Source organism: Pagrus major, chromosome 1, assembly GCF_040436345.1.
Source record: "Pagrus major chromosome 1, Pma_NU_1.0".
NCBI classification, from domain to species: Eukaryota; Metazoa; Chordata; class Actinopteri; order Spariformes; family Sparidae; genus Pagrus; species Pagrus major.
In genome coordinates this window covers 3,189,558-3,215,828 of record NC_133215.1, presented here as the reverse complement: position 1 = coordinate 3,215,828, position 26,271 = coordinate 3,189,558, and the positions used below count along the sequence as shown (strand labels likewise).

The 26,271-nt window shown below is 45.3% G+C and overlaps 3 protein-coding genes across 3 annotated transcripts; 2 read left to right on the top strand and 1 right to left on the bottom strand.

The window, feature by feature from the left end:
• Nucleotides 1–24,592, bottom strand: LOC141002477 (sprouty-related, EVH1 domain-containing protein 2-like). The gene is made up of 6 exons (XM_073473818.1): nucleotides 24,567–24,592; nucleotides 7,310–7,484; nucleotides 6,984–7,152; nucleotides 6,631–6,695; nucleotides 2,333–2,488; nucleotides 1–875 (listed from the first exon to the last, which is right to left on the bottom strand). The coding sequence occupies exons 1-6, from the start codon at nucleotides 24,590–24,592 to the stop codon at nucleotides 183–185; spliced, it is 1,284 nt and encodes a 427-aa protein (XP_073329919.1). The 3' UTR covers nucleotides 1–182.
• On the top strand, nucleotides 12,223–15,230 carry LOC141019239 (tripartite motif-containing protein 16-like). Its single transcript, XM_073494127.1, has one exon. It carries the CDS (start codon nucleotides 12,401–12,403, stop codon nucleotides 14,066–14,068), a length of 1,668 nt encoding a protein of 555 aa, XP_073350228.1. The 5' UTR covers nucleotides 12,223–12,400; the 3' UTR covers nucleotides 14,069–15,230.
• LOC141019325 (tripartite motif-containing protein 16-like) lies at nucleotides 15,610–18,104 on the top strand. Its single transcript, XM_073494248.1, has one exon. It carries the CDS (start codon nucleotides 15,821–15,823, stop codon nucleotides 17,486–17,488), a length of 1,668 nt encoding a protein of 555 aa, XP_073350349.1. The 5' UTR covers nucleotides 15,610–15,820; the 3' UTR covers nucleotides 17,489–18,104.
• Nucleotides 24,593–26,271: the final 1,679 nt, after the last annotated feature.

Sequence of the window (26,271 nt, the reverse complement as noted above, 5' to 3'; positions counted from 1 at the left end):
AAAGACATAAAAACAAAAAAAACAGGGATCTTTTTTTCTCCATCTGTTCAGACAAAGTTCTTCTCCTTCTTCTGAAAATCGGAGACGAGACAAACGACAACAACAACATAAATATCACAGCGGCCTCGCTTCCTCCCATGAGTCCTTGCTGTCACTGTGAGGAGGGCGGGGCCTGCGGCGCCTCAGCCCACGGCTTTGTGTTTCCCGCCGCAGCAGTGGCAGGCCACGCCGCAGCGGTAGCACGCCCTCAGGGGGGCGTAGCAGCACATGCAGGGCGCCAGCAGCGACAGACCCACCAGCGCCGTCCAGCGCAGGCAGAAGCGCTCGTCGCTGGTGTCGCAGGAGCAAGGGTCCGAGTAATCCCCCTCCGGGTCCGACATGCAGTGATACAGCAGGCTGTCCGCGCACCACATGAAGCTGACCCGCCTGATGCAGGTCTGAATGGGGTCCGGTGCTTCCTGGCAGCGGCCCCGCCCGTTGTCCTCATGGTTGAACATGTCCTGACAGTAAACGCAGCGCGAGCGCTCGCCGTCCTCCTTCCGCCTCTTGCCTTTAGGCTGCAGGGCTCGCGGCTGCACCGTCACCACCGCTCTGTGGCCGCTGCCCAGCTCCAGGCAGCCGGGTTTGCCGTCGCAGCCTCGCTGCACCTCGCAGCTGAGCGGGTACGGGTACGTGTAGTCGTGTTTGGGCGGCTCGCTCTTGGTGAAGTGTACGTAAGCGTCGAGGTTTTCGGGCTGGGTGAGTTTGTCTCGTGTGGAGTTGGTGAGGCGGTAATCCTCGTAGCGGGTGAGCCAGGTCCGCTCGCGGGGGTTGATGCGCACAATCTCTTCCTCCTCCACCTGGAAGCTGACGTGACGAGGGAACATGTGCACCGCCTGCAGAGACACAGACATGGAGACAATGTTGAGGTCAGCAGAACGTGGAACACAGCTCGTTATGGTTCGCTGAGTTAAATGAGTTCCTGTTCATAAATAAATCTCAACAGAGGATGTTTGCAGCGTGTTGGGCAGAGCTGCTGCTGCTGCAGATCCAGACCAAACACCTGGAGTCTCATCAGATTCTGTTCTGACCCGACGGGAGGAGAGCTCAGAGATTACTTTGTAACTTGTGGGATTAAAAAGTGGATTTATCTTCACTCCTGTTTATCAACCTGACTGCAGCAGTGATCTGGAGGTGACCTCCACTGTCGGGTGGTTCTGTTCTGTGATGTTGACTGCTGACTGGAGCTGGAGGGGAAATGGACTTTACTTCATGAACGTAACGTTACAGAGAGGAGACAGAGAACCAGAACCAGAGTCTCTGCTGAGCGCTGACTTCACTCACCTGGATTCAAACATGTCGCTCGCTTGCTTGCAGCTAACATGCAGTAAACTAATCTCGCTGTTTGGGGCGAATAAACACAACTAATGCAAATAAAAAGAAATGATCCTGTGATCGAACTGACTTCTGCTGGTGGTGAACACACCGTTAGACAACCACCATCGCTGGTAAAAATCTACATGACGTGACTCAGACGCTTCACAGACGAGGTAGTGTTATAAACCTCTAAGTTGGAGGTAGCGACAAATGAAAAACTTGGTTGGAAACATTTGGGAAAATGTCAGAACTCAACAACATGTAGAACAAAGGTCTGGTTGTTGTTTTTTAATTTTCTATTCTTACGATTCTTATTTCCTCACCAGTCCTTTCGCTCTTCGTAACTCAAGGGTCCGTGTGGAGTTAAACTTGTTTTTCTACGAGTGTGTTCCCACTTTGTTTATCTCGTGCGGCGACGTGATTCACAGACCTGCTAATTGTTTCACACTATTCTGCTGATTAACAGGTGGCGGCAATGAAAGAAGAAGACCGCCGGAAAGTAAACGAGGACGTAAACACATCTGGATTGAAAATATTTAAAAAATCAGCTGTGCAGATGTTTTTTATGCCGAAGGAACACACAGTGACACACACACACACACACACACACACTGCTTCCCTCCACTGTGTGATTGTGTAACACTGGATGTAAACACGACTTCAGCTGGTTTACAGGAAACTCCACAGAGCGCCTGTAAGTCAAACGAGATCCAAACTGTTTAACCAGGAACCAAACTGAAAACAGGAGGCATCATGGGTAATAGAGGCTGAACTGTTCAGAGGTCAGTACTTCTAACTATCGGCCTAACTACATACCACCGGCTGCAGTTAGCAGCAGTTAGCGGTGCAGTCACCGGCCTCCTTCGGGCTCCTCTGCAGCTCTTTGCCTCCTCACTTACTGTCAGCAGTCGATCTGTAAAAGACGTCAAGCTGAGTCAGACTTTTAATCATTCGGAGTCGGATCACTCCCACTCACCTGGTCCAGGAAGTAGTGATCAGAGGTCCGGTGCTGCTCGTAGAAATGTCCCAGGATGCAGTGGTGCCGACGGGCCTCGCAGAAGTTGGGCGGGGCCAGCGTGTGCATCGCCGGCTCTCTCTTCTGGGACGAGTTGGACGAGCTGTCGGTGGCCGTCTGGAAGGAAGAGGACAGAGAAGAGGACGGCGTGAACAAGCGCAGACAGGTGGGGAATGATTAGCTCCGTAACGACATGGCCACACCCCTATCAGTGATGTCACAGCAGGTGTTTTGGCTTTGATACCTGATTGAAAACACCTGCAAGAAAGTAGAGACAGCTTTTAAAACTTTTATTTTCATGAGCGCTTAAAGGCTTTTTAAATTCTCAATGTTGGCTTGAAAGTCGAACATCATCGTGACGTCACGCTAACAACAACAGTCACTTCCTGGTGGACGGTTCGACGGCAGTTTACAGACTGTTACATTTAAAGATATGTAGTTAACCGCAGTCCGACGTCTCTTCTGTGGATATTTTATGTATTTTGATAAACAGAATCTACCCAACAGCTACATCTCGGACTAACTACGAGTTTTGGGTAAAATCAAGCTGTCATTTTGTTTAGTCTGTTGCCCAACACGTAAATTAGGTCTCCAATAATGCAAATAAACATCACTGAGACAAAGAAAGAAAGAAGTTCATGTCGAACATTTACTGAAAGAACAAGAAGGCCGAAATAATGAAGAATTAGTCAGAGACAACGTTTCACAAAGTTTATAAAGTTTCTCCTAACTCAACAACTCACTAAATTGAACGTTTTTTAAAGGGAGTCTGGTCACTTTCTCCACAAGTAGCCCATGTTGGTTATTGTTGTATGTGAAATTTGACATGTTTACCAGCAGTAAATTGTCTTCTTTCATAAATGAGTATAAATGGTGAAATCAGTGTAAACAGTGTGTTCAAACAGCTGCTTAATGTTGGCAGGTTGGACAATCTTTAGTCGCAACAAACCAACACTTTTTACAGGGAAAAACAACACCTCATGTTTTGCATTTAATGCCGATTTTACAAGAAGGTCTAAATAGGTAAGAATTAGTCAGAGACAGAGTTTCACAAAGTTTATAAAGTGACTCCTAATTCAACAACTCACTAAATTGAGACATTTTATAAGGGAGTCTGGGGACAAAGAAGTCGCCTATACTGGTTACTGTTTAGTGTATCTGTAAAATGTGACATGTTTAGCGTGAATAAAATGTTTCTTCTTTCATAAATTGAGTGTAAATGGTGAAATCAGTGTAAACAGTGTTCAAACAGCTGCTAAATGTTGGCAGGTCAGACTTTAGCACTTTAGACACAGAAGCAGACAGGCTGGTACAGCCATGCTGCCACAAACTGACACTTTCTACAAGGAAACACACAACTTACTGTTTTCATTTAATGCTGAATTTACAAGAAGGAGACAATGGTTCAGAATCTGTCAGAGACAGAGTTTCATAATGTTTATAAAGTTTTATGCTACTCAACAACTCCTAAAATTAGATGATTTGTTAAGGGAGTCTGGTGAAATTGTGGTTAATAGTTGGCTTCATATATTACATTTAATGCTGAATTTACAAGAAGGCACCAATGATGTACAATTAGTTCTTTAGCCTCTTTGGTATCGAAAGGGGAGTCGGGTTTTGTCTTAAGTGTGATGCTCGCTGCCATCTGTTCTCTAACAAAGTGCTGCAGTGTGACATCATCGACCTTTGTCCTCTTTGTGTGTCTTTACCTCCACCTGAGAATCAACCTGCTGTGTACAACTGTGAAAACACAGCAAGGAAATCATGAATTCAGAAGATCTTGGTTCTCCTCTGAAACCACCTGAGCTTCACTTGAACGTGTCCTGACCCTCCACCAGACCTCTGTGTGCAATTAGACAAGAACGACGGAAAAGACTTAAAGACCTCCAGAACCAAAGCAGCGAAGCAGAAACGTCTCTGAAGTCTTTGTGTTTTTATTGGGTCTGTGCTAAATGAATCCCAGCCCGGTCTCGCCGCCTACGGCCCTGCGAGCGCCCGGCGCAGCGTGTTGGGTTGCGTCATCCTCGGCAGCTTTCATGTGGATCGCTCGGATCACACAAGAAGACTTTCACAAAGTGGGAAACTGAAGAACCTGCAGAACTGCTCGCTCACATTTCTGGCTTTGTTTTCGCTTCACTGTTTGAATAAAGATGTCACTTCACTGCGGGTTCTACATTTGACTGTTTTTCTTATGGACTTCTGTATGGACTTCGTTACAATCATACAGTTTTCTTTACATTAAAACTTTCTCACCAAAACGCAACGTCAGCATCTTTCAGGCCGACGGTAACAAATACATTTCCAACCATTTGCAGAGTTCTTCATAAAAAATGTTTTGGAGTTTGCAGTGTTTACATCAGCCTGTGGTTTTCTTCTTCTCCTCTTTTTATTAGTGCATTGATGCCCCCAAACTATGTGGAGACGTCACACAGTTGTTCTTGGTCAGTCTTTGAGATAAAGACCAGATTTCTTAACAACACATGAGCGGATTAGACGTGCAGGTCCAGAACATTTAACTTCAAATGACAGTCAAGACACACTGATTTGTTTGTGTGATGACAGGAGATACTAAAGGATTTAAACTTCTCTCTCAGACTCTTTTTATTCGTTAAAACGTAAAAAAGAAAAACAATTAACATCCTCAACACAGTCGAGCTCGTGCACCCTTTAGCTCAGCAGCTACAGCGAAGATTTCAGCAGGAACAAAGTGTGTAAATGACGTCTTTTTAAATCAGTTTGGGATCTCAGAGCTTCTACAGATTTCGGTGACGCTGGACGAGCTGTATGGAGACATGTGATGTTGTTTTTTTGGTTGTTTTTCCGTTTTAAATCAAGTCTCCAGCTGCTTCAGTTGTTCAGCAGAACGCTGCAACTCTGTTTAACTGTGAAGCTCCAGAAATGTTTTGTGGACTACGAGACTTGATCTCCTCTGTTATTCAGCGGCCTCCACAGGAAGATCATGACAGGGAGGGTTTTATTCACTCCTGACGGATGTTGATCTACGTCCTCGTTGTCCTCCGAGTCTTCTCAGCGCTCCAGAGTCGAGCTCCTCTTCCTCCTCTTCCTCAGAGAGCCTGACTCCAGAGCTGTGGACAGGATGGATGGGAACGATCTGCAGCCGGGCGGCTCGGCCACGTTCCCCTCTCTGTCCAAACCAGGCCAGCTATGTAAACAGGCAGCTCAGTGACAGATCACTGACAGCTCACACTCTCTCCTCCAGCTCTGGACCTCCTGTGAAACCATACAGCCCTTTCCTTTCAGGAAAAAAAGAGTCGGACCTGCTCCCTCCATCAGACTTCAAATGTATGGAGAATATTTAAGGGTCAGGGTTGTCTGCGGTTTGGTGCTGGTGGTCTAATGTGTCTGTAATCGAGGTGAACTCCGGACTCAGGCTAGCTGTTTCCCCCTGCTTTCAGTCTATATGCTAAGCTAACCCCGCTAAAACTCAACCTGACTGCAGCTCGTACTTCTTGAGGAAAATCTAGATCTATCTTCTCATCTAGATTCTCAAAATCAGTTAAATATTCAGTCACGACTTTGTAAATAAATTCCTGCAGGCTGTTCCTGGAGATAAAGGCTGTTTGAGGGTTAAAATAGGGTTTAGATCAGGGACTGCATTGTGTAAATGAGGGTCCTCACAAGTATAGAAGTGTGTGTGTGTGTGTGTGTGTGTGTGTGTGTGTGTGTGTGTGTGTGTGTGTGTGTGTTGCTCGGTGACAAAACCAAACCCCAAACAGGACGGCGACGTGTGTCTGGTCACAAACACCACAGGATACCAAACCCCTCCTGTCCTTCATACTTCCTGTCTCACACCCCGCAAAGCACAACACACACACACACACACACACACACACACACACACACACACACACACACCATTGCTGCAAACAAAAGCAGCATCTCCTGTCTGAAGCCAAAATAACAGTCCGGACAGCTCCATGTTCGGGCCGTCACGATATCAGACTTTTACAGTTCGATTATCGACACCTGTCCTCATTTGACAGGAAGTCGGTTCTAACACACTGCACCTTTAAATATCACGGTTGCTCTCGATACAGGTGTGTTACAACACCCCTGCTAGATAAGAACAAACACCAGGAATGTGAATTCTGATGTGTTGCATTGACAATTAAAGGATGATGGGTCCTATGAATGAAGGATGGAGGTGTTCGCTCCTCGTGTTATAACTACGAACAACAAGACAGGAAAAGATCCTGGAAGTTTCTGACACTCAGGTATCGACTTTAAGAGTTTCTCACCGTGAAGACGTCATCGTCGCCGAGCTCCGCCTCATTCTGCAGCGTGGACGAGGACGTGGTCGACCCTGGAGAACACACGGCAGGATCAGTGCGACAGGAACCTTTTATTTCATCAGCTGATTTCACTTTGAACACGTTTTACTTTGTTCAGCCAGAGCGGTTTGAATAAAGGAGGTGAGCAGCTCTATGACGGTCCAGGTCGAGTTTGGCTCGATTCAAATGTAGTACAGGAAAAATATGGGTCTGAGTTGGGCTTTAAATTTGGCAGCACCAGCTCGGGATGGGTCATGATTTCTGAATAATTGGATATTTGAACATTTTCCACTGATTGAGGTCATTAATCCTCTGCGTACCTTCCGTCAGGTCCTCCAGGGCCTTCCTCACGCCGCGGTCGAAGGCTCTGGCGTCAGCTGGACTCTGGAAGGTCAGACCGCACTTCCTGTTGTCGACCTTCCAGTGGTGGAACGTCGGCGTGGCCTTGGTGTAGACCAGATCCTTCTTCAAGAAACACTCCAGGATCACCTGGAATAAATCACAGACGACAGACAGGATGAGACGAATCGTGAACATAAAATCATGTGACCACCAGCAGCATTCATGCATCATCAAAACAACTGTAATAGCTACAGAAAAAGAGCGACAGGTGATTTTAGGCCGCTGTGTTTCTTGCGGCACCCACCTGCTTGTCTTTGAGGCGTTCTCCGTGGATGAGGAAGGTGTTGCGTCCCAGCAGCTCGCTCGGCAGCAGCCTGCACACGCCCACTCTGCTCAGGCATCCGTCCTGCGCCAACCAGCCGCCGCTCGAATCGTCTCTGGTCATCACCACCGCTTTGACGCGCACAATGTAGCTGTCACTGCAACACACCGGAGAGAGACCGTTAGCATGGTGGAGAACTTTTTACTATTTTAATACCAAATACAAGATTTTCTGTCAAGCAGCAAACTTTGGTCCAGATGCTACAGGTTGATCAGGAAGTGTTCAAACACAAGAACAGTCCAAACACACGCCAGAGAGTGAACGGACAAACAACGAGGGCGCTCACTTCATGACCTACGTGAAGCTTTTCCTTGAACCCTTCACAGTTTGATCTGTAGTTTACGTCTCACACACACACACACACACACACACACACACACACACACACACACACACACACACACACACGCAGGTCGAACAAAACATCTATTGATGAATGTAGGAACAGTTACGCTTCATTTTACAGATATGCAAATGTCCTGTCGAGCAACATATATTCAATTACCACAACACTCAAAATGTATTCTTAATCACCCTGATATTATTCAATCAATATATTCTGATTTTGTAGTTCACAAAACATTTCTGGAGCCTCACAGTAAAACAGAGTTGCAGCATTCTGCTAAACACCTGAAGCAGCTGGAGACTTGATTTAAAACGGAAAAACAACCAAAGAAATGTCTCAGAAGCTCGAGAACCCACCCAGACTACGAAACTGACTTTATCTCAACATGGAGGGAGGAGATGATGACTGGACTTTCTTTTTTTCTTTTGCGTGAACTGTTCCTTTAAGAATCACAATCCATATCGTGATCGCGATGGGATCGAATCGTATCGATCCAGCCCGACAGACGACTGAGAAACCCTGGACTGGACCGACCAATGGTGAGCGAGATCATGTTGCCGCTGCTGTCCAATGAAAACCCGGAGCACTGACAACACCAGCAGCATCAGCAGCAGCATCACTCACCTGTGATCACACACACACACACACACACAGAAAACCGACACAAGCCCGGTCCATCAGCCTGAAGCACGGCAGCGTCGAGGCCAAATACAGACAGAGGAAAAATATGAAGGTTGGGATTTAAAACAAATCTCTCTCTCTCTCTCTCTCTCTCTCTCTCTCTCCATCTTGCCTTTTGTGCTCCGACATCGCTCCTACATCCTGTCTCCACGGTCACAGTGTCACGGCGGCTTCCATCGACGACAGGCTGTCGAGCTGTGCCGCTGCACGCCATCGACGCCACATCCTAACAGGCCGGATAGAGGCGGGAGACGCTGCTGCTGCCTCCTCTCCAGCCTCACACACTCACACACACACACACACACACACACACACACACTGCTTCCCTCCACTGTGTGATTCAGCCTGCCTGTCAAACAGATGGTGCTTATGTGTGTGTGTGTGTGTGTGTGTGTGTGTGTGTGTCTAGCATGAGTCATCACTGCATTTGCCGGCAGCGTGCAGTGACACACACACACACACACACACAGAGGAGGGACGACACACTGGAGTTTGGCTCTAAAATGAGAGAACCTCCATTTGCAAACAGCGACACCTTCACTTACAAAATGACTGATGATGTAAAATGAAACATTTCCTGTTTTAGTTTCTGCAGGTTGGCAGCCGTCAGTGTTTGTTCGACAACGTCAGATCCAGACACAGATCAACTCTGCAACTACTGGCCGTAAAAATCAAAGGATTATTACACTTTATGTAGTTACATAGTTATATCCTGGCTGATCAATTGAAATGTAAAGGACAGATTCATGTGGTGGAAAGTCAGTGGAGATATGCGACAACAAAGCACAATAAAAAAAAGTCATCCAAAAGTTTTGAGTTGCCAGTCCGAGCTGTCAGACATGTCAGCCAGGTTTCAACCACATTTTAACCACATATTCAGAAAATCAGCAAAAGAAAATAAGAATTTATTTGTGTCCATCTTCTACCTTCATGCTAATATTCAAGGTTGTTTCATTGTTCACCAGTCTTGCAGAGTGGCGCACAGAGAACAATCTGCTGCTCAATGTCAGCAAAACCCAACCCCTCTCTACATCAGAGGAGCTGAGGTGGAGCTGAGGTGGAGCTGAGGTGGAGCAGGTGACAGGTTTCTTGGAATTGTCATCACTGAGAATCTATCTTGGTCATCACACATCACCACCCTGGTGAGAAAGGCTCTACTTTCTACGGAAACTCAGGATGGATAAATTCTGGGACAAGATCCTGGTCGACTTTTACAGAGGAGCAATAGAAACATCACAGACTGGCATGGTTCAACACGACCCGGGACAGGACGGCTCTATACCGGGTGATTAAATCCACCAGAACATCACTGGTACATCTACAGAACATCAGTGACATCAGTGAAGTGAGACGTCTGCACAGAGCCCAAAGATACTAAAAGACAACACCAACCCAGCCACAGTCTGTTCACCCTGCTGCCCTCTGACAACAGATACAGAACTACAGAGCAGCTTCTCTCCTCAGACTACAGAGCAGCGTCGCTCCTCAGGCTACAGAGCAGCTTCCCTCCTCAGACTACAGAGCAGCGTCCCTCCTCAGACTACAGAGCAGCTTCCCTCCTCAGACTACAGAGCAGCGTCCCTCCTCAGACTACAGAGCAGCTTCCCTCTTCAGACTACAGAGCAGTTTCGCTCCTCAGACTACAGAGCAGCTTCGCTCCTCAGACTACAGAGCAGCTTCGCTCCTCAGACTACAGAGCAGCTTCGCTCCTCAGACTACTGAACAGCTTCCCTCCTCAGACTACAGAGCAGCTTCGCTCCTCAGACTACAGAGCAGCTTCCCTCCTCAGACTACAGAGCAGCTTCACTCAGACTACAGAGCAGCTTCGCTCCTCAGACTACAGAACAGCGTCTCTCCTCAGACTACAGAGCAGTTTCGCTCCTCAGACTACAGAGCAGTTTCGCTCCTCAGGCTACAGAGCAGCTTCACTCAGACTACAGAGCAGCGTCTCTCCTCAGACTACAGAGCAGCTTCGCTCCTCAGACTACAGAGCAGCTTCACTCCTCAGACTACAAAGCAGCTTCGCTCCTCAGACTACAAAGCAGCTTCGCTCCATGATCACGTCACTCATGATCACGTCAGTGTCACTCATGATGATGATGAGCAGTGTTGGCAAGTTACTTTCAAAATGAAATATATTACACATTACTAGTTACCTTCATTTTAAAGTAATATAATGACGTTGAAATATTAGTCTGCACAGAGTAATATATTACTTATTAGACCACTTTTTAGTTACTTTCAAAATGCAATGTCGTTACTTTCATTTTAGTAATATGTTTTTATTTAAGTCCACAGAACAAGATTTGCATGATGTGATTCAAAAAGTTAAAGTACGCTCGGCGGATCAGGGTCAGAACTTATAGGCTCGGCTGTATTAAACATGCTGGTGTGGATGGGTTCTTAAGAAAACAACAATAAACACGCGTTACGTGACAGACCTGTAGTAATATATTACTGAAATATTCTTAGTAATGTGTTATATTACTCCGTTACTGCTAAAATAAATATATTACTGTAACCCCCAACACTGATGATGATACATGTGAAAATCTTCTCGTCAAGTGCTGCTGCCTCACAGTAATAATAATATTAATAACAATAATAATAATAATAATAATAATTATTATTATTATTTATTTAGGGAGCACCTTGACAATCAAGCAAAAACAGGAAACTCAAGACGACGATATTACAAAATAAACACTCAACAGTCGAGCCGAACACGAGGAAGTCTTGTCTAAGATGAGTTAAAACAAGAAGGCAGAACACAAAATGTAAAAACACAAAAAAATCAAAAGGAATAAGTAAAAGGAATAAAAGTGATCAAAATCACAGAAAAGGAAGAGAGGGAGAAGAAAGACAAGAAAAATAAATAAATGAAACAAGAAAAAATAGAAGATTCATTAAAAAAAGTAAATGCAAAAATAGAAATAAATAAAAGAATAAAGGACGATAAGATGACGACATCGCATCCAAGGAATTAAGGACAGATAAACAGATTATGAGCAGTAAAAGGAATAAGGGACAATAAATAGATAATAATAAGAAAATAAAAGCAGGAAAGGACGGTAAGGAGAAAGGAAGAAGACATCACAGGGTAGGAATTAAAAGAAAAGTCAGTTAAGAAAAGTAAACTCCTCTGTCCATCAGCTGGTTCTTCCATCAGCGCTGTCTCACTGATGATTCCTCACACTGACTGGGAAGTCTGAGCGGAGAAAGCTGCTGACTAACAGCCTCAGATCAGAAATGCAATCAGCACGATGAACTCTTTCTTTCTCTTTATAGAATATTTCTATTACATAATACTCGTTACTTTCATTTTAAAGTCCTATAATACGTTACAATATTACTTTTTTTTTTTAAAGTTACATTCAAAATGCACTATGTTACATATTACTAGTTACCTTCTTTTTAAAGATTTTAAAGACCAATACATGGAAAACCACAGGAAAATAAAGAAATAAAAGCTCAGGTCTTCTAGGATCAGATTCGCAGGCTCAAAGCTGCAGCTGTGTGTTCGTGTTCAGTGATGAGAGCTCGACCGGATCACACCTGAGTCATACAGAGCAACACACACACGTGAAGATAAAGGATGACAGCACACATGCCTGAGCATGGTGACACACACACACACACACACACACACACACACACACACACACACACACCATCACGTGCTGCAGGTTTTATTGGAGGCTTGGTTGTAAATGAGGAAACACAGTTCAGAGTCACAGAGCTGCTCCTCTTCCTGGAATGACTCGCAGCTCGATCAGCCCTCCCTCTTCCTCCTCCTCTCACACAGCAGCTCCACTCTGTCAGTGTATTTCCTTGTTCCTCCCCTTCAGATCTGCAGTTTGAAGGAGGCGTAACTGAGCTGGGCGGCTTCATTCGCTGCACAAACACAAGCTGTTCAGATCAGAGCTCAGACTAGTTTCTGTTATCAGGAAGTGAAACTCAGACGGTCGTCGACACTGAGAGGTGAAATGGCACAAAAAGGAGTTCAGCTGGACCGAGAGACTTTCTCTTGTTCCATCTGTTTGGATCTACTGAAGGATCCGGTGACTATTCCCTGTGGACACAGCTACTGCAAGAACTGTATTCAATCCTACTGGGATGAAGAGGACGAGAAGAAAACCCACAGCTGCCCTCAGTGCAGACAGAGCTTCACACCGAGGCCTGTCCTGGTGAGAAGCACCATGTTAGCAGCTTTAGTGGAGGAGCTGAAGAAGACTGGACTCCAAGCTGCTCCTGCTGATCTCTGCTATGCTGGAGCTGAAGATGTGGCCTGTGATGTCTGCACTGGGAGGAAACTGAGAGCATTAAAGTCCTGTCTGGTCTGTGTGGCCTCTTACTGTGAGAAACACCTCCAGCGTCATTATGAAGCAGCTCCATTAAAGAAACACAAGCTGGTGGAGCCGTCCAAGAAGCTCCAGGAGAACATCTGCTCTCGTCACGATGAGGTGATGAAGATTTTCTGCCGTACTGATCAGCAGTGTATCTGTTATCTCTGCTCAATGGACGAACATAAAGGCCACGACACAGTGTCAGCTGCAGCAGAGAGGACTGAGAGGCAGAGAGAGCTCGAGGGGAGTCGACAAAACATCCAGCAGAGAATCCAGGACAGAGAGGACGATGTGAAGGTGCTTCAACAGGAGGTGGAGGCCATCAATGGCTCTGCTGATAAAGCAGTGGAGCACAGTGAGAAGATCTTCACCGAGCTGATCCGTCTCATGGAGAAAAGACGCTCTGATGTGAAGCAGCAGGTCAGATCCCAGCAGGAAACTGAAGTGAGTCGAGTCAAAGAGCTTCAGGAGAAGCTGGAGCAGGAGATCACTGAGCTGAAGAGGAAAGACGCTGAGCTGAAGAAGCTCTCACACACAGAGGATCACAACCAGTTTCTACACAACTACCCCTCACTGTCAGCACTCAGTGAGTCTACACACTCATCCAGCATCAATATCCGTCCTCTGAAGTACTTTGAGGATGTGACAGCAGCTGTGTCAGAGGTCAGAGACAACCTACAGGACGTCCTGAGAGAGACATGGGCAAACATCTCACTGACAGAGACTGAAGTGGATGTTTTACTGCCACAACCAGAGCCCAAGACCAGAGCTGACTTCTTAAGATATTCATGTGGCATCACACTGGATCCAAACACAGCATACACACAGCTGTTATTATCTGATGGGAACAGAAAAGCAACACACATGAGACAACAACAGTCTTATTCTGATCATCCAGACAGATTCACTGGGTGGTGTCAGGTCCTGAGTAGAGAGAGTCTGACTGGACGTTGTTACTGGGAGGTGAAGTGGAGAGGAGGAGTTCGTGTAGCAGTCGCATACAAGAATATCAGGAGAGGGAGCTCAGATGAATGTGTATTTGGATACAATGACAAATCTTGGATGTTAAGATGTGACAATGACAGTTATGAGTTTTGGTACAACAGAGTCCAAACTCCCGTCTCAGGTCCTCGGTCCTCCAGAGTTGGAGTGTACCTGGATCACAGAGCAGGTATTCTGTCCTTCTACAGCGTCTCTGACATCATGACTCTCCTCCACAGAGTCCAGACCACATTCACTGAACCTCTCTATGCTGGAGTTCGGCTTTTAAATTATGAAACCACTGCTGAGTTCATTAAAGTCAAATAGACAGAAGTCATTTCAGAGGAAACTCTACAGGTGAAGACTTCATGTCTTCATGCTCTGCTCCATTTTTAGATTTTGCTCCATTTTGCTTCTGTAACATGTTTTATTTCAGACTAGTGGAAAGAAAATGTCTTAAATACATATGTAGGTGTTTAATTTAGCTCACATTTATCTTCAGACATTCATTTAAATGTGTGCATATTTAATTAGATGGCCTCATTTGCATATTTGAACATAAAATATCAGAAACATTGTAAAACAAAGAATAATTGTGTTAATGTGAGTAATGAACTGGGGGACTTTCATGGTGATTTCTATTATTTCCAGGTTTATAATATATATATCTTAAAGTCAGTTTTCTTCCGTCTCTATTCTGAAGGTTTGTACAGAGCTTTGTTCATGTCTCGTTCACAGCCTGATTCATACAACAGTTTATTTCTAATCACTCGGAGAATATTGATTGTTTTTGTGTTTGTTGACAACATGTTCTGATTTATAGAGCGATAAAACGAGATATCCAAGATTCCCTCTGTGAAAACTTTGGACTCTAATATGTCGACAACATGAAACAAGAACTTTGAGCCTGATTTCATCCAATGTTCAGAGTTCTGTTCTGGACGGTTCTGATGAGATTACGCCTCATTTGAATATTTAAATGCACATTAACGATATGTTTGATGATATAAATGTGTCAGTAATCATGTGGGGAAGTTTGACGCTGATATCTGTGAGTTCACTTCACCTGTGGTGTCTCCGCGGGACAGTGTGTTACATTGTGTGTTTTTGTCTTCGTGTTTGTTGCTGATTGTTGTGGCATTTCTTCACATGTCAATCAAACGCTCTGGGCGGGACTTTGACCTCTTCTCAGCTGTTGTTGTGTAAATGTTTGAGTTTGTCCGGCAGAACAAACGTCCTTGTTTTTGTTCACATGGACGTTGGAACGAGGAACTACGAGGTTTTATAAAGTGTAATAATCATGATCATAATCAATAAGCAGAGCTGATTATTGTCTCGTACATGTGTGAGATTCAAACAAACTGATTGTGTGGATGAAGTGAATCTGTTGATGAAATCATTGAACAAGAGTCATTGAACAGACTTTACTGACGGGACGTGTGAACAAACTGCAGCTTTAAATCATCAATAAACAAACACGGACAAAGTCTTTTCTTGTCGTCTTCATTCAGGGTCTCACACAGAGCTGATGGACAAAACATGAAACTGATATGAGAGTATGACTGAGGCAGTTTTCAGCTGAAGCACCACAAAGTTCACACTTCATGTTCAGAGCAGAAGAGTCGGTCAGTCTCTGTCCTTCAGACTTCATCCATAAAACAGCTTCGTCACAGAGAAATGAGCAGAGTTTTCTGTCACATATACACACACACACACACACACACACACACACACACACACACACACACACACACACACACACACCATCACGTGCTGCAGGTTTTATTGGAGGCTTGGTTGTAAATGAGGAAACACAGTTCAGAGTCACAGAGCTGCTCCTCTTCCTGGAATGACTCGCAGCTCGATCAGCCCTCCCTCTTCCTCCTCCTCTCACACAGCAGCTCCACTCTGTCAGTGTATTTCCTTGTTCCTCCCCTTCAGATCTGCAGTTTGAAGGAGGCGTAACTGAGCTGGGCGGCTTCATTCGCTGCACAAACAAAGGCTGTTCAGATCAGAGCTCAGACTAGTTTCTGTTATCAGGAAGTGAAACTCAGACAGTCGTCGACACTGAGAGGTGAAATGGCGCAGAAAGGAGTTCAGCTGGACCGAGAGACTTTCTCTTGTTCCGTCTGTTTGGATCTACTGAAGGATCCGGTGACTATTCCCTGTGGACACAGCTACTGCAAGAACTGTATTCAATCCTACTGGGATGAAGGGGACGAGAAGAAAACCCACAGCTGCCCTCAGTGCAGGCAGAGCTTCACACCGAGGCCTGTCCTGGTGAGAAGCACCATGTTAGCAGCTTTAGTGGAGGAGCTGAAGAAGACTGGACTCCAAGCTGCTCCTGCTGATCTCTGCTATGCTGGAGCTGAAGATGTGGCCTGTGATGTCTGCACTGGGAGGAAACTGAGAGCAGTTAAGTCCTGCTTGTTCTGTCTGATCTCTTTCTGTGAGAAACACCTGCAGCCGCACTTTGAATCTCCTGCCTATGAAAAACACAAGCTGGTGGAGCCGTCCAAGAAGCTCCAGGAGAACATCTGCTCTCGTCATGATGAGGTGATGAAGATTTTCTGCCGTACTGATCAGCAGTGTATCTGTTATCTCTGCTCAATGGACGAACATAAAGGCCACGACACAGTGTCAGCTGCAGCAGAGAGGACTGAGAGGCAGAGAGAGCTGGAGGGGAGTCGACAAAACATCCAGCAGAGAATCCAGGACAGAGAGGAAGATGTGAAGGTGCTTCAACAGGAGGTGGAGGCCATCAATGGCTCTGCTGATGAAGCAGTGGAGCACAGTGAGAAGATCTTCACCGAGCTGATCTGTTTCATGGAGAAAAGACGCTCTGATGTGAAGCAGCAGGTCAGATCCCAGCAGGAAACTGAAGTGAGTCGAGTCAAAGAGCTTCAGGAGAAGCTGGAGCAGGAGATCACTGAGCTGAAGAGGAAAGACGCTGAGCTGAAGAAGCTCTCACACACAGAGGATCACAACCAGTTTCTACACAACTACCCCTCACTGTCAGCACTCAGTGAGTCTACACACTCATCCAGCATCAATATCCGTCCTCTGAAGTACTTTGAGGATGTGACAGCAGCTGTGTCAGAGGTCAGAGACAACCTACAGGACGTCCTGAGAGAGACATGGGCAAACATCTCACTGACAGAGACTGAAGTGGATGTTTTACTGCCACAACCAGAGCCTGAGACCAGAGCTGACTTCTTAAGATATTCACGTGACATCACACTGGATCCAAACACAGCACACACACAGCTGTTATTATCTGAGAGGAACAGAAAAGCAACACACATGAGACAACAACAGTCTTATTCTGATCATCCAGACAGATTCACTGGGTGGTGTCAGGTCCTGAGTAGAGAGAGTCTGACTGGACGTTGTTACTGGGAGGTGGAGATGGGAGGAAGAGTAGTTTATGTAGCAGTCGCATACAAGAATATCAGCAGAGCAAAGAATGTGAGTGGATTTGGAAGAAATGACAAATCTTGGGCGTTAAGATGTGACAATGACAGTTATCAGTTTTACTACAACAATGTCAAAACTCCCGTCTCAGGTCCTGTGTCCTCCAGAGTTGGAGTGTACCTGGATCACAGTGCAGGTATTCTGTCCTTCTACAGCGTCTCTGACATCATGACTCTCCTCCACAGAGTCCAGACCACATTCACTGAACCTCTCTATGCTGGAGTTTGTCTTTTAGATTATGAAACCACTGCTGAGCTCATTAAAGTCAAATAGACAGAAGTCATTTCAGAGGAAACTCTACAGGTGAAGACTTCATGTCTTCATGCTCTGCTCCATTTTTAGATTTTGCTCCATTTTGCTTCTGTAACATGTTTTATTTCAGACTAGTGGAAAGAAAATGTCTTAAATACATATGTAGGTGTTTAATTTAGCTCACATTTATCTTCAGACATTCATTTAAATGTGTGCATATTTAATTAGATCGCCTCATTTGCATATTTAAACATAAAATATCAGAAACATTGTAAAACAAAGAATAATTGTGTTAATGTGAGTAATGAACTGGGGGACTTTCACGGTGATTTCTATTATTTCCAGTTTTTATATGAACCTGTGAGGTTTTATAAAGTGTAATAATCATGATCATAATCAATAAGCAGAGCTGATTATTGTACATGTGTGAGATTCAAACAAACTGATGTAAATGAATGCATTGTAAATGCAGTTGTTGCAAGAAGTAGACTGCTGTGTGTGTGTGTGAAAGTGCTGGACTTGGACCATGTTATGAAGTGAAGTCACTATTAACAGCAGTACCCCAGACTCCCTTAACAAAACACATGATTTTGAGTGTTATTGCATGAAACTTATTAATAAAACGACTTAAACGAAACGGCTAGAGTAAATTCTAAATCATTGGTGCCTTCTTGTAAATTCGGCATTGCATAAAAAACATTACGATGTTTCTGTCTTTGTAAAAAGTTTCAGTTTGTCGCCCGGCACAGTCAACAGCAGCAAGGAAGATGAGGAGGGAGATAAATTCCCCAGACTCCCTTATAAAATCACTCAGTTTAGTGAGTTGTTGAGTTAAGAGAAACTTTATAAACATTGTGAAGTGCTGTTTCTAACAAATTTCTAATGATTTGGGCCTTCTTGTAAATTCAGCATATGTTACAGCCTCGTTTTAGGGGGTGCAGCAGCCCCCTCAGCAACGCATCCGTGTTCCTGCAGTGGAAACTCATAGCTGGACGCTCCTGCCCTCAAACAGCCCCGTCCTCAGAGGACGCAGTAATGAAACGACTGCTTAGAGCACTTTAACAACAGTGTGTGGATGCACTTAAACTAACAGCATGACACACACACACACACACACACACACACACACACACACACACACATCTGTGGGAGCTGACCAGAGATGCAGATAATAGCCTCTGGTGGTCTGTTGGCTCCATCATCATGAAAGACACACACACACACACAGGACATAACTACACATGATTATCCCACAGGAACACACGTGTTGTCAATCACACACCAACAGTCCATCCAGGCTCATGACATCATCATCATCATCATCATCATCATCATCAGGGTAGAAAACGTTGCTCTCTGGATCAGCAGATGGTGTTGGGCTCGCTCTCTGCCAAACTTCTCAATGACTTCCCTCCCTCGCTTGCCCATCACAAAGACAGCCACTGTACCTCCACCAAGCCAACAACAACAACAACAACAACAACAACAACAACAACAACAACAACAGCAGCAGCAGCAGCAGCAGCAGCAGCGGTGACGCCCTCGCTGACCTCCAGCCGGAGGATGTTTCACTGTTTTAGATTTTTGGTCACCGGATGTGTCGAACGTGAGCGGCGGTGGAGTCGATCTCAACCGAGTCGACCTTAAAGGAAATCCATCTCCCATTAGTCGTGTCACGTTGGTCGGACGCTGCTGTGACAGTGACATGAAACTCTACTTCAACAAACGGCGGCCCAGGTGACGGTGGAGCTGAGCAGTCGGCTCTGTTAGTGCAGCGATCAGAGCTGCTGGTGAATAATCAGGAAGTACGGATCTGATTTGTAGGTCCGAAAACATCTCAATACTTTGGTTCAGGTTGAATTTGGTTGAAAAGATCATTTTTAGACATTTAAATGACTTTTCAACTTGCTTTTTTATATCAGAGTATAGCTTTATTTTTGGTATTTCAACAGCTATATATATATTAACTTTTGAATTGAGGGCTGGGTGATATGGCATTAAAATAATACTGCAGTATTTCTGTGTATATTTCTTGAGAGTTTGATATTTTCATGCTCGAACACAATATTTTTGACCCAATACCTTGACATCGATCTGTGACGATATTGTAGGGGTAGCTCCTTCTTTCACAAAATATAAACACAATGAGATTTCTGATCAATGATCATCATTAATGTGGATGCAACAGCTAGAGTTAGAGTCGGACATCATCAGCGTGTAGAGGCAGAATATCTTCACGTTACTCTGTGGACTGAGGATTTATTTGGGCCGAACCAGACGTGACTGTGGACACAAACCAACACTGTTCTGGTGCCTCTGACTCAGTTTGTGTCCAGTTTGAATGAAGTGTGTTTGACGACGAGTTAACGAGGCGATGAAGCTCGTCTGAGTTCAGTCACAGAGAAACTTGAGTTCAGACGGTGACGGTTGGATTTTTCTGTTTAGAAGGAAAAATATTTCCTGTCTTCACATTTAGTGAGTTTGTTGTTTTAAGCTAAAATAAACTATAAACTTGGTGAAGAAATGTTAATGAGCAGAGAAAGATCTTTATTATGTCTAAACAAACTAAAGAATCAAACTCTCTTTGTCTTCATGACGTTTATATGTTTATATGTGGCGGACCCTGCCACCTCTCTAGCCTCAAACAGTGTTCTGGGACATTATTTTCCTCTGAGAACAACTTGTTTATTCACTGATGGAGAAAAGTTTGTATTATGACCGTATTAATATTGTAAATATTAAAATTCTGGCTTCGAATTTCTTCTACAAATCTACATACTGCAGCTTTAATAGCTCATTTTGCTTTTGCTCAAAAAAATAGCCTAAAACTGCGTTTTTCTATCTGATTCTGTGACATAAGTTTAATGTGAAGCGTATAATAAACACTTGAAAAGCACATGATGTTACAAAGATCCCCTCAGCTGTATTCAGTATGTAATAATTGAATACATGTGTATATAAGATGACCAGGAGCCCAACATTTAAACAACACTTTGTCACCACCAGAACCTCCTCAGCTGGACTCACCGGGCACCAGCAGCTCAGATGGAGGTCAGCACTGATATAAAATCGATGTCGTCCTGTGTGGGAGGGGCCGGCGTGCCAGGGACGCCGCTGCCTGCTGACCTTTCCTCAATGTCATTTTCAACCCCCCCTCCCTCCCTCCGGGATTATCGACAGCGCTCTGCTGGCCGGTTCGGGGGCATCGGTTTGCCCGATCAATAGAAAACACCCCCACAGAAACGCCTCTGGAGAGGAGCGGCCGAGAGGATCCAACGAAACCCTCCACAATAAAAGCACTGAGCAGGTGTCAGGTCACCTGAAGCCACAGAGCTGCGAGTGTTGCTTCAAGGTTCTCAGACGTGTGACCTCCATACACCTCACACCATACACATACACAGTGGTGGAATGTAACTAAGTACATTTACTCTACTTAAAGGAATAGTTCAGCCAAAAATGTAAAACCTCAGCCATCATCTCCTCCTGATGATATAAAGTCAGGCTCAGCCATCATCTCCTCCTGATGATATAAAGTCAGGCTCAGCCATCATCTCCTCCTGATGATATAAAGTCAGGCTCAGCCATCATCTCCTCCTGATGATATAAAGTCAGGCTCAGCCATCGTCTCCTCCTGATGATATAAAGTCAGGCTCAGTCATCATCTCCTCCTGATGATATAAAGTCAGGCTCAGTCATCGTCTCCTCCTGATGATATAAAGTCAGGCTCAGCCATCGTCTCCTCCTGATGATATAAAGTCAGGCTCAGCCATCGTCTCCTCCTGATGATATAAAGTCAGGCTCAGCCATCATCTCCTCCTGGTGTGTTCCTGGTGTGTTCCTGGTGTTTTGTTCCTGGTGTTTTGTTCCTGGCTTGTACTTTGTTTAGCGTTTGTTTTTGTTCTATGTATTTTTGATTATTGTGCACTTCTTGTTTTTTTGGGGGGGTTCTTTGGTTTTTGGATTTTGCCATTAGAAGCTTGTTTTTTGTTCTTAATCCTGCCTGCCTCCTGGGTGTTTTTGCATTTGGGTCTTCACTATTAAACGTGACGCATCATCACCACCAAGTTTCATAGAAATCTGGAGAAATTAACCACCAGACACACGGACACAGGTGAAAAACATAAAAATGGCTCCGTACAGCTCATTCAAGTCTCAAGAAGCCTTCTCAAGGAACTTTCAGTTTTTGTCGATCCTGGCGCCCCCTTTTGACAAAAGCGGTACGACACAGCGCCGGCTGCTGTAAAGATGTTGGGTACCGTGTGACAGGGAGACCTGCAGGACAGATCGCGATGACGAAATGTATTTATATGTGATTTTATGTGATATATGTGATCGACCCGAGCACAGGCGTTAATAATAACTATATAAAAAGAGCAGTCTGTTAAAGTTCCTTAGTCACTTTAAAGATTCAATATTGTTTGTTTTGTTTTTCTATCTCATCTTATATCGTGTCCAAACACACCTGTTAAAAGTGGTCGTGTGCAGTGCCGTCATGTTTTTCAAGGGTTAATTCACAGGGAACGACATCCGGTCATGTTTCCAAATCTGAGGCGTGGATCTAAGGTTTGGTCACATCAGTGGCTGGAGAGAATGAAATGTTTATTTTTAGAGTCAGGACCAGTTTATTATGAATAAAACTGCACCTGTAGATACAATAAATATCAAGACGCTGCAGGAAAGACGTGCAAAAGATGTTTGAAGAAATTTAGAAACGCATCATTTCAGTTTGTTGACGTAGTTCTAATAAAAACATCGGGGGGGCAGCAGCTTGTCTCTGCAGCCTGGTGCACTCTGGGTAAACATTTCACAAGTTGAGCCTATTATGTGAGTGCAGCGGCCGTGTGAGTCATGTGTTTACCTGCAGAGGTGTGCACAGCGTGAGGCCGTGAAAAGAAAAGGTAGCCAGCTTCATCAGGTTACCTGCCGCCTCCGCTCCCCAACCTGATTGGACTCTGTTGGTGCGTTCAGAGTCGACGCGTTCTGAGCGGTTTATTTAAACCGCGCAGCTTTAAAGTGCTTTGTTACAACAAACTAACAGAATCTAAACGTCTGAAAATAAGAAGGGTGAAGACACGACACATTCACTCACTGCGACATGCATCTTCAGCCTGCAGCGTGCTGGTCACGCTTGTCTGATGAGATCCACATCGACGGCGAAACAGGTGACGTTTTCCAGATCAGTTCATCCCTAAACACCGCAGCACGCTTCAGATACACTGTGTCGTCCAAACATGAACACACGTACGAGTGTTTCTGAACGTTTCTGCAAACCGAAAGACTAACGTGTGTAGCAAATGCCTGACTTCCACACCAGGAGGTGGAGGAGAGGTAGGTGGTGTTATTACCACCGGATATTTGACCACTGACCAAAACCAGCACAGCATCTGTGACCGTGGTGACATAAACGGCCGAACCATGATCTTCTCCTGACACTAACCACGTGGTTCTTGTGTCTAAACGTCACCGGAGCATCAGCACAGAGCTGCGACGAGAGAAAGAGAAAATTTAATCTAAACAAACGTGAAGTTGGAACATAAAGAAACGTTCAGTTTGAACTTAACTGTGTTTCTACAGAAACATACTTGTTTTTACAGAAACGTACTCGCCTCCCTGATCTCTCTCGTTTGAATCAACTCTGTAAACGACACAACCGGCGTGTACTTCACATTGTACACATACTTAAAATGTGTTGGTGTTATACAGGCGGAGGGGGCGGAGTTATCGTGACCAAGGAGCGACTCAAACCACACATGACCGCCATTTTTTAAAGGAGCAGTCTGTGGTTTTGTTGAAGAAATGTTAACGAGAAGAGAAAGATCTTCATCGGCTGATTTTTTTTCTGCCTAAACAAATTAAATAATCAAAATCTCTTGTACGATCTCTTTACGTTGTCGTTAAACAGCCTTTTCCTTTGGCACTACATTCCCTCAACCGTACCACGTCTGTATTCCTACGCACAGGTGGGACGTAGCGCCAGAGGAGGAGGCTGTTCATAATGTGAGACACTTAAAGATGTTATTGTGTCTTAGGTGGGACTAATTTCAGGAGGCTACAACACGTCCAGGGAGGATAAACCTCATACAACCTCACATCAGAAGACCTCAGCTCTCTCTTTAAAGGACGACACAGTTTCATACTGTTTTACTTTGTTTATATGTGGCGGACCCTGCCACCTTTCTAGCTTCAAACAGTGTTCTGGGACCTTATTTTCCTCTGAGAACAGCTTGTTTATTCACTGATGGAGACAAATGCATATTCCTGAGTTTTAATATTGTAAATATCTCTCGTGCAGAGCTGGTGAAGCGTCTTCTCACTGATCAATGGGAGGATAAACTCATTGAACTGAGTCTGAGTGGCAGTGGTCCGCCACAGTTGTTCCTAGCAGTGGCTGGACGAGGTGACTCTACGGTGGCTCGAGGGCTTTGGCGGAGGTATGCGCTCTACTCAGTGCCAGTCTTTGGCTTTTTCTGGGCCTCAACAAACACTCATGAGGAGGAGTCGTCCTCCTTCGGTTTGAACTGGTCACAACCTGTAGACACCCTGATGATGAGTCACAGCTCTTAAAGGGGTCATGAGGCGGCGAGGCTGAGAGCAGCTGTGCCGAACATGTGGACGGACGCTTCCTGTCTCGTCTGGACATGAACGACAACATGCAAACGTGGGGGAGAAAGAACCGGTGCGGTGCTGCAGAACCTCCATCATGATGCACACTGCACCCCCATCACCACCACCATCATCATCATCATCATCATCATCATCACCATCTCCTCTGTGTGTTATGACTGAACCACTGAATCTGCAGGAGGCTGCACGACCTCAACCAACCTGGAGGATGATGAGGATGAGGATGAGGATGAGGATGAGGATGAGGATGAAGATGAGGATGAGGATGAAGATGAGGATGAGGATGAGGATGAGGATGAAGATGAGGATGAGGATGAGGAGGGCCCGTGCACCCCCTCATCACTGGAGCCCATGACAACACATCAGCACCGGTCCATGTGACCAGTGCTGATAATTACAGGATGATGATAACAATAATGAGGAAGAGGAGGAGGAGGAGGAGGAGGAGGCGGCGGTGTGATCAGGGGGTACTCACTCGTCTGGGCGCGTGTCCTCGCTCATGTTTTTCCCGTTCAGCTCCGGTAATAACGAGCTCCCGCCGCGGCGGCACAGCGCGGTGTCTTCATGTCTCCTCGCCCTTCAGCGGCGGCGGCGGCGGATCCGCTTCTCCCCCGCGCGCCGCGCCGCTCCGCTCCGCTCGGTCCTTGGATCCCGATGTGCGTAATGTGTCCTCGGATCTCCTCCTCCTCCTCCTCCTCTTCCTCTCCTCCTTTTACTCCTCAATTACTGGAGCGCATCCGAAGAGGCGCATCCGATCTCCTCCTCCTCCTCCTCCTCCTCCTCCTACGCCTTGTCGTCCTCTTCTTCTTCCTCCTCCTCCTCCTCCTCCTCCTCCGCCGCCTCCTCTACCTCCTCCCCCGCCGACCCGAGCTGGAATGCGGTGACCGAAAATGGTGCGCTGGTGTCGGTGAGGATGGCCCCGGACGAGCCCCATCTCCTCCTTACTCCATGTTGGATTGAGTGAGCGCAGGAGGAGCGGAGCGGAGCGGACTGAGGAGGAGGAGGAGGAGGAGGAGGAGGGGGAGGAGGGGGAGGAGGAGGAGGAGGAGGAGGAGGAGGGGGTGACGTCAGACCCGAAGGACTGCAGAGTCACGTGCTGTTACCATATAATAATATTAGTAATAATAATAATGTTTAATATCTGTAACGACCCTGATACACACACCAATAATACTGCACATGTGTACTAGTACTCCAGTAACAGACAGAGTATTACAGATATTATTAAAGTATTAGTATGTAGATATGATGTACAGCAGTAATGTAGTATTTGATATGAACAACTGGAGTACAGTGGACAGAAGTACTGCAACATAACTCAGCATGACGAGTACTGCTGTGACTGATGATGACACCTCTGTACTTTTACTTCACTTTAAATATCAATACAGTACTTTATTACTTACTGCAGTATATTTACCTCTTCACTTATTAAATACATTATTTGAATACTTTTCCATCACTATAGTAGTATTAGTATCAGTGGAAGCAGTAGTTGTACTAAGTATCAGTAGTAGTAGTAGTAATAGTAGAAATAGTACTGTAGTAGTAGTACTGTAGTAGCAGTAGTAGTGGCAGTAGTAATAGATGGAGTAGTAGTAGTATTAGTAAAAGTATTAGTCAAAGTAGTAGCAGGAGTAGTATCAGTGGGAGCAGTAGTTGTACGAAGTATCAGTAGTAGTAGTAGTAGTAGTAGTAGTACTCTACTAGTAGTAGTACTGTAGTAGTAGTAGTAGTAGTTGTACTTCACTCCAGTACTTCACTCTGATACTTCACTCCAGTACTTCACTCTGATACTTCACTCTGATACTTCACTCCAGTACTTCACTCCAGTACTTCACTCTGATACTTCACTCCAGTACTTCACTCCAGTACTTCACTCTGATACTTCACTCTGATACTTCACTCCAGTACTTCACTCCAGTACTTCACTCTGATACTTCACTCTGGTACTTCACTCCAGTACTTCACTCCAGTACTTCACTCTGATACTTCACTCCAGTACTTCACTCTGATACTTCACTCCAGTACTTCACTCCAGTACTTCACTCCAGTACTTCACTCTGATACTTCACTCCAGTACTTTACTTTGATACTTCACTCTGATACTTCACTCTGATACTTCACTCCAGTACTTCACTCCAGTACTTCACTCTGATACTTCACTCCAGTACTTTACT

Excerpts from the sequence above, each read along its gene's own strand:
- LOC141019239 (XM_073494127.1), top strand. The coding sequence starts at position 12,401 with ATGGCACAAAAAGGAGTTCAGCTGGACCGAGAGACTTTCTCTTGTTCC.
- LOC141019325 (XM_073494248.1), top strand. The coding sequence starts at position 15,821 with ATGGCGCAGAAAGGAGTTCAGCTGGACCGAGAGACTTTCTCTTGTTCC.
- LOC141002477 (XM_073473818.1), bottom strand. The coding sequence starts at position 24,592 with ATGAGCGAGGACACGCGCCCAGACGA. Across the intron at positions 7,153-7,309 it reads AACGCCTCAAAGACAAGCAG|GTGATCCTGGAGTGTTTCTT; the intron begins GTGGGTGCCGCA and ends GATTTATTCCAG. Across the intron at positions 876-2,332 it reads ATCACTACTTCCTGGACCAG|GCGGTGCACATGTTCCCTCG; the intron begins GTGAGTGGGAGT and ends GTGTCTCTGCAG.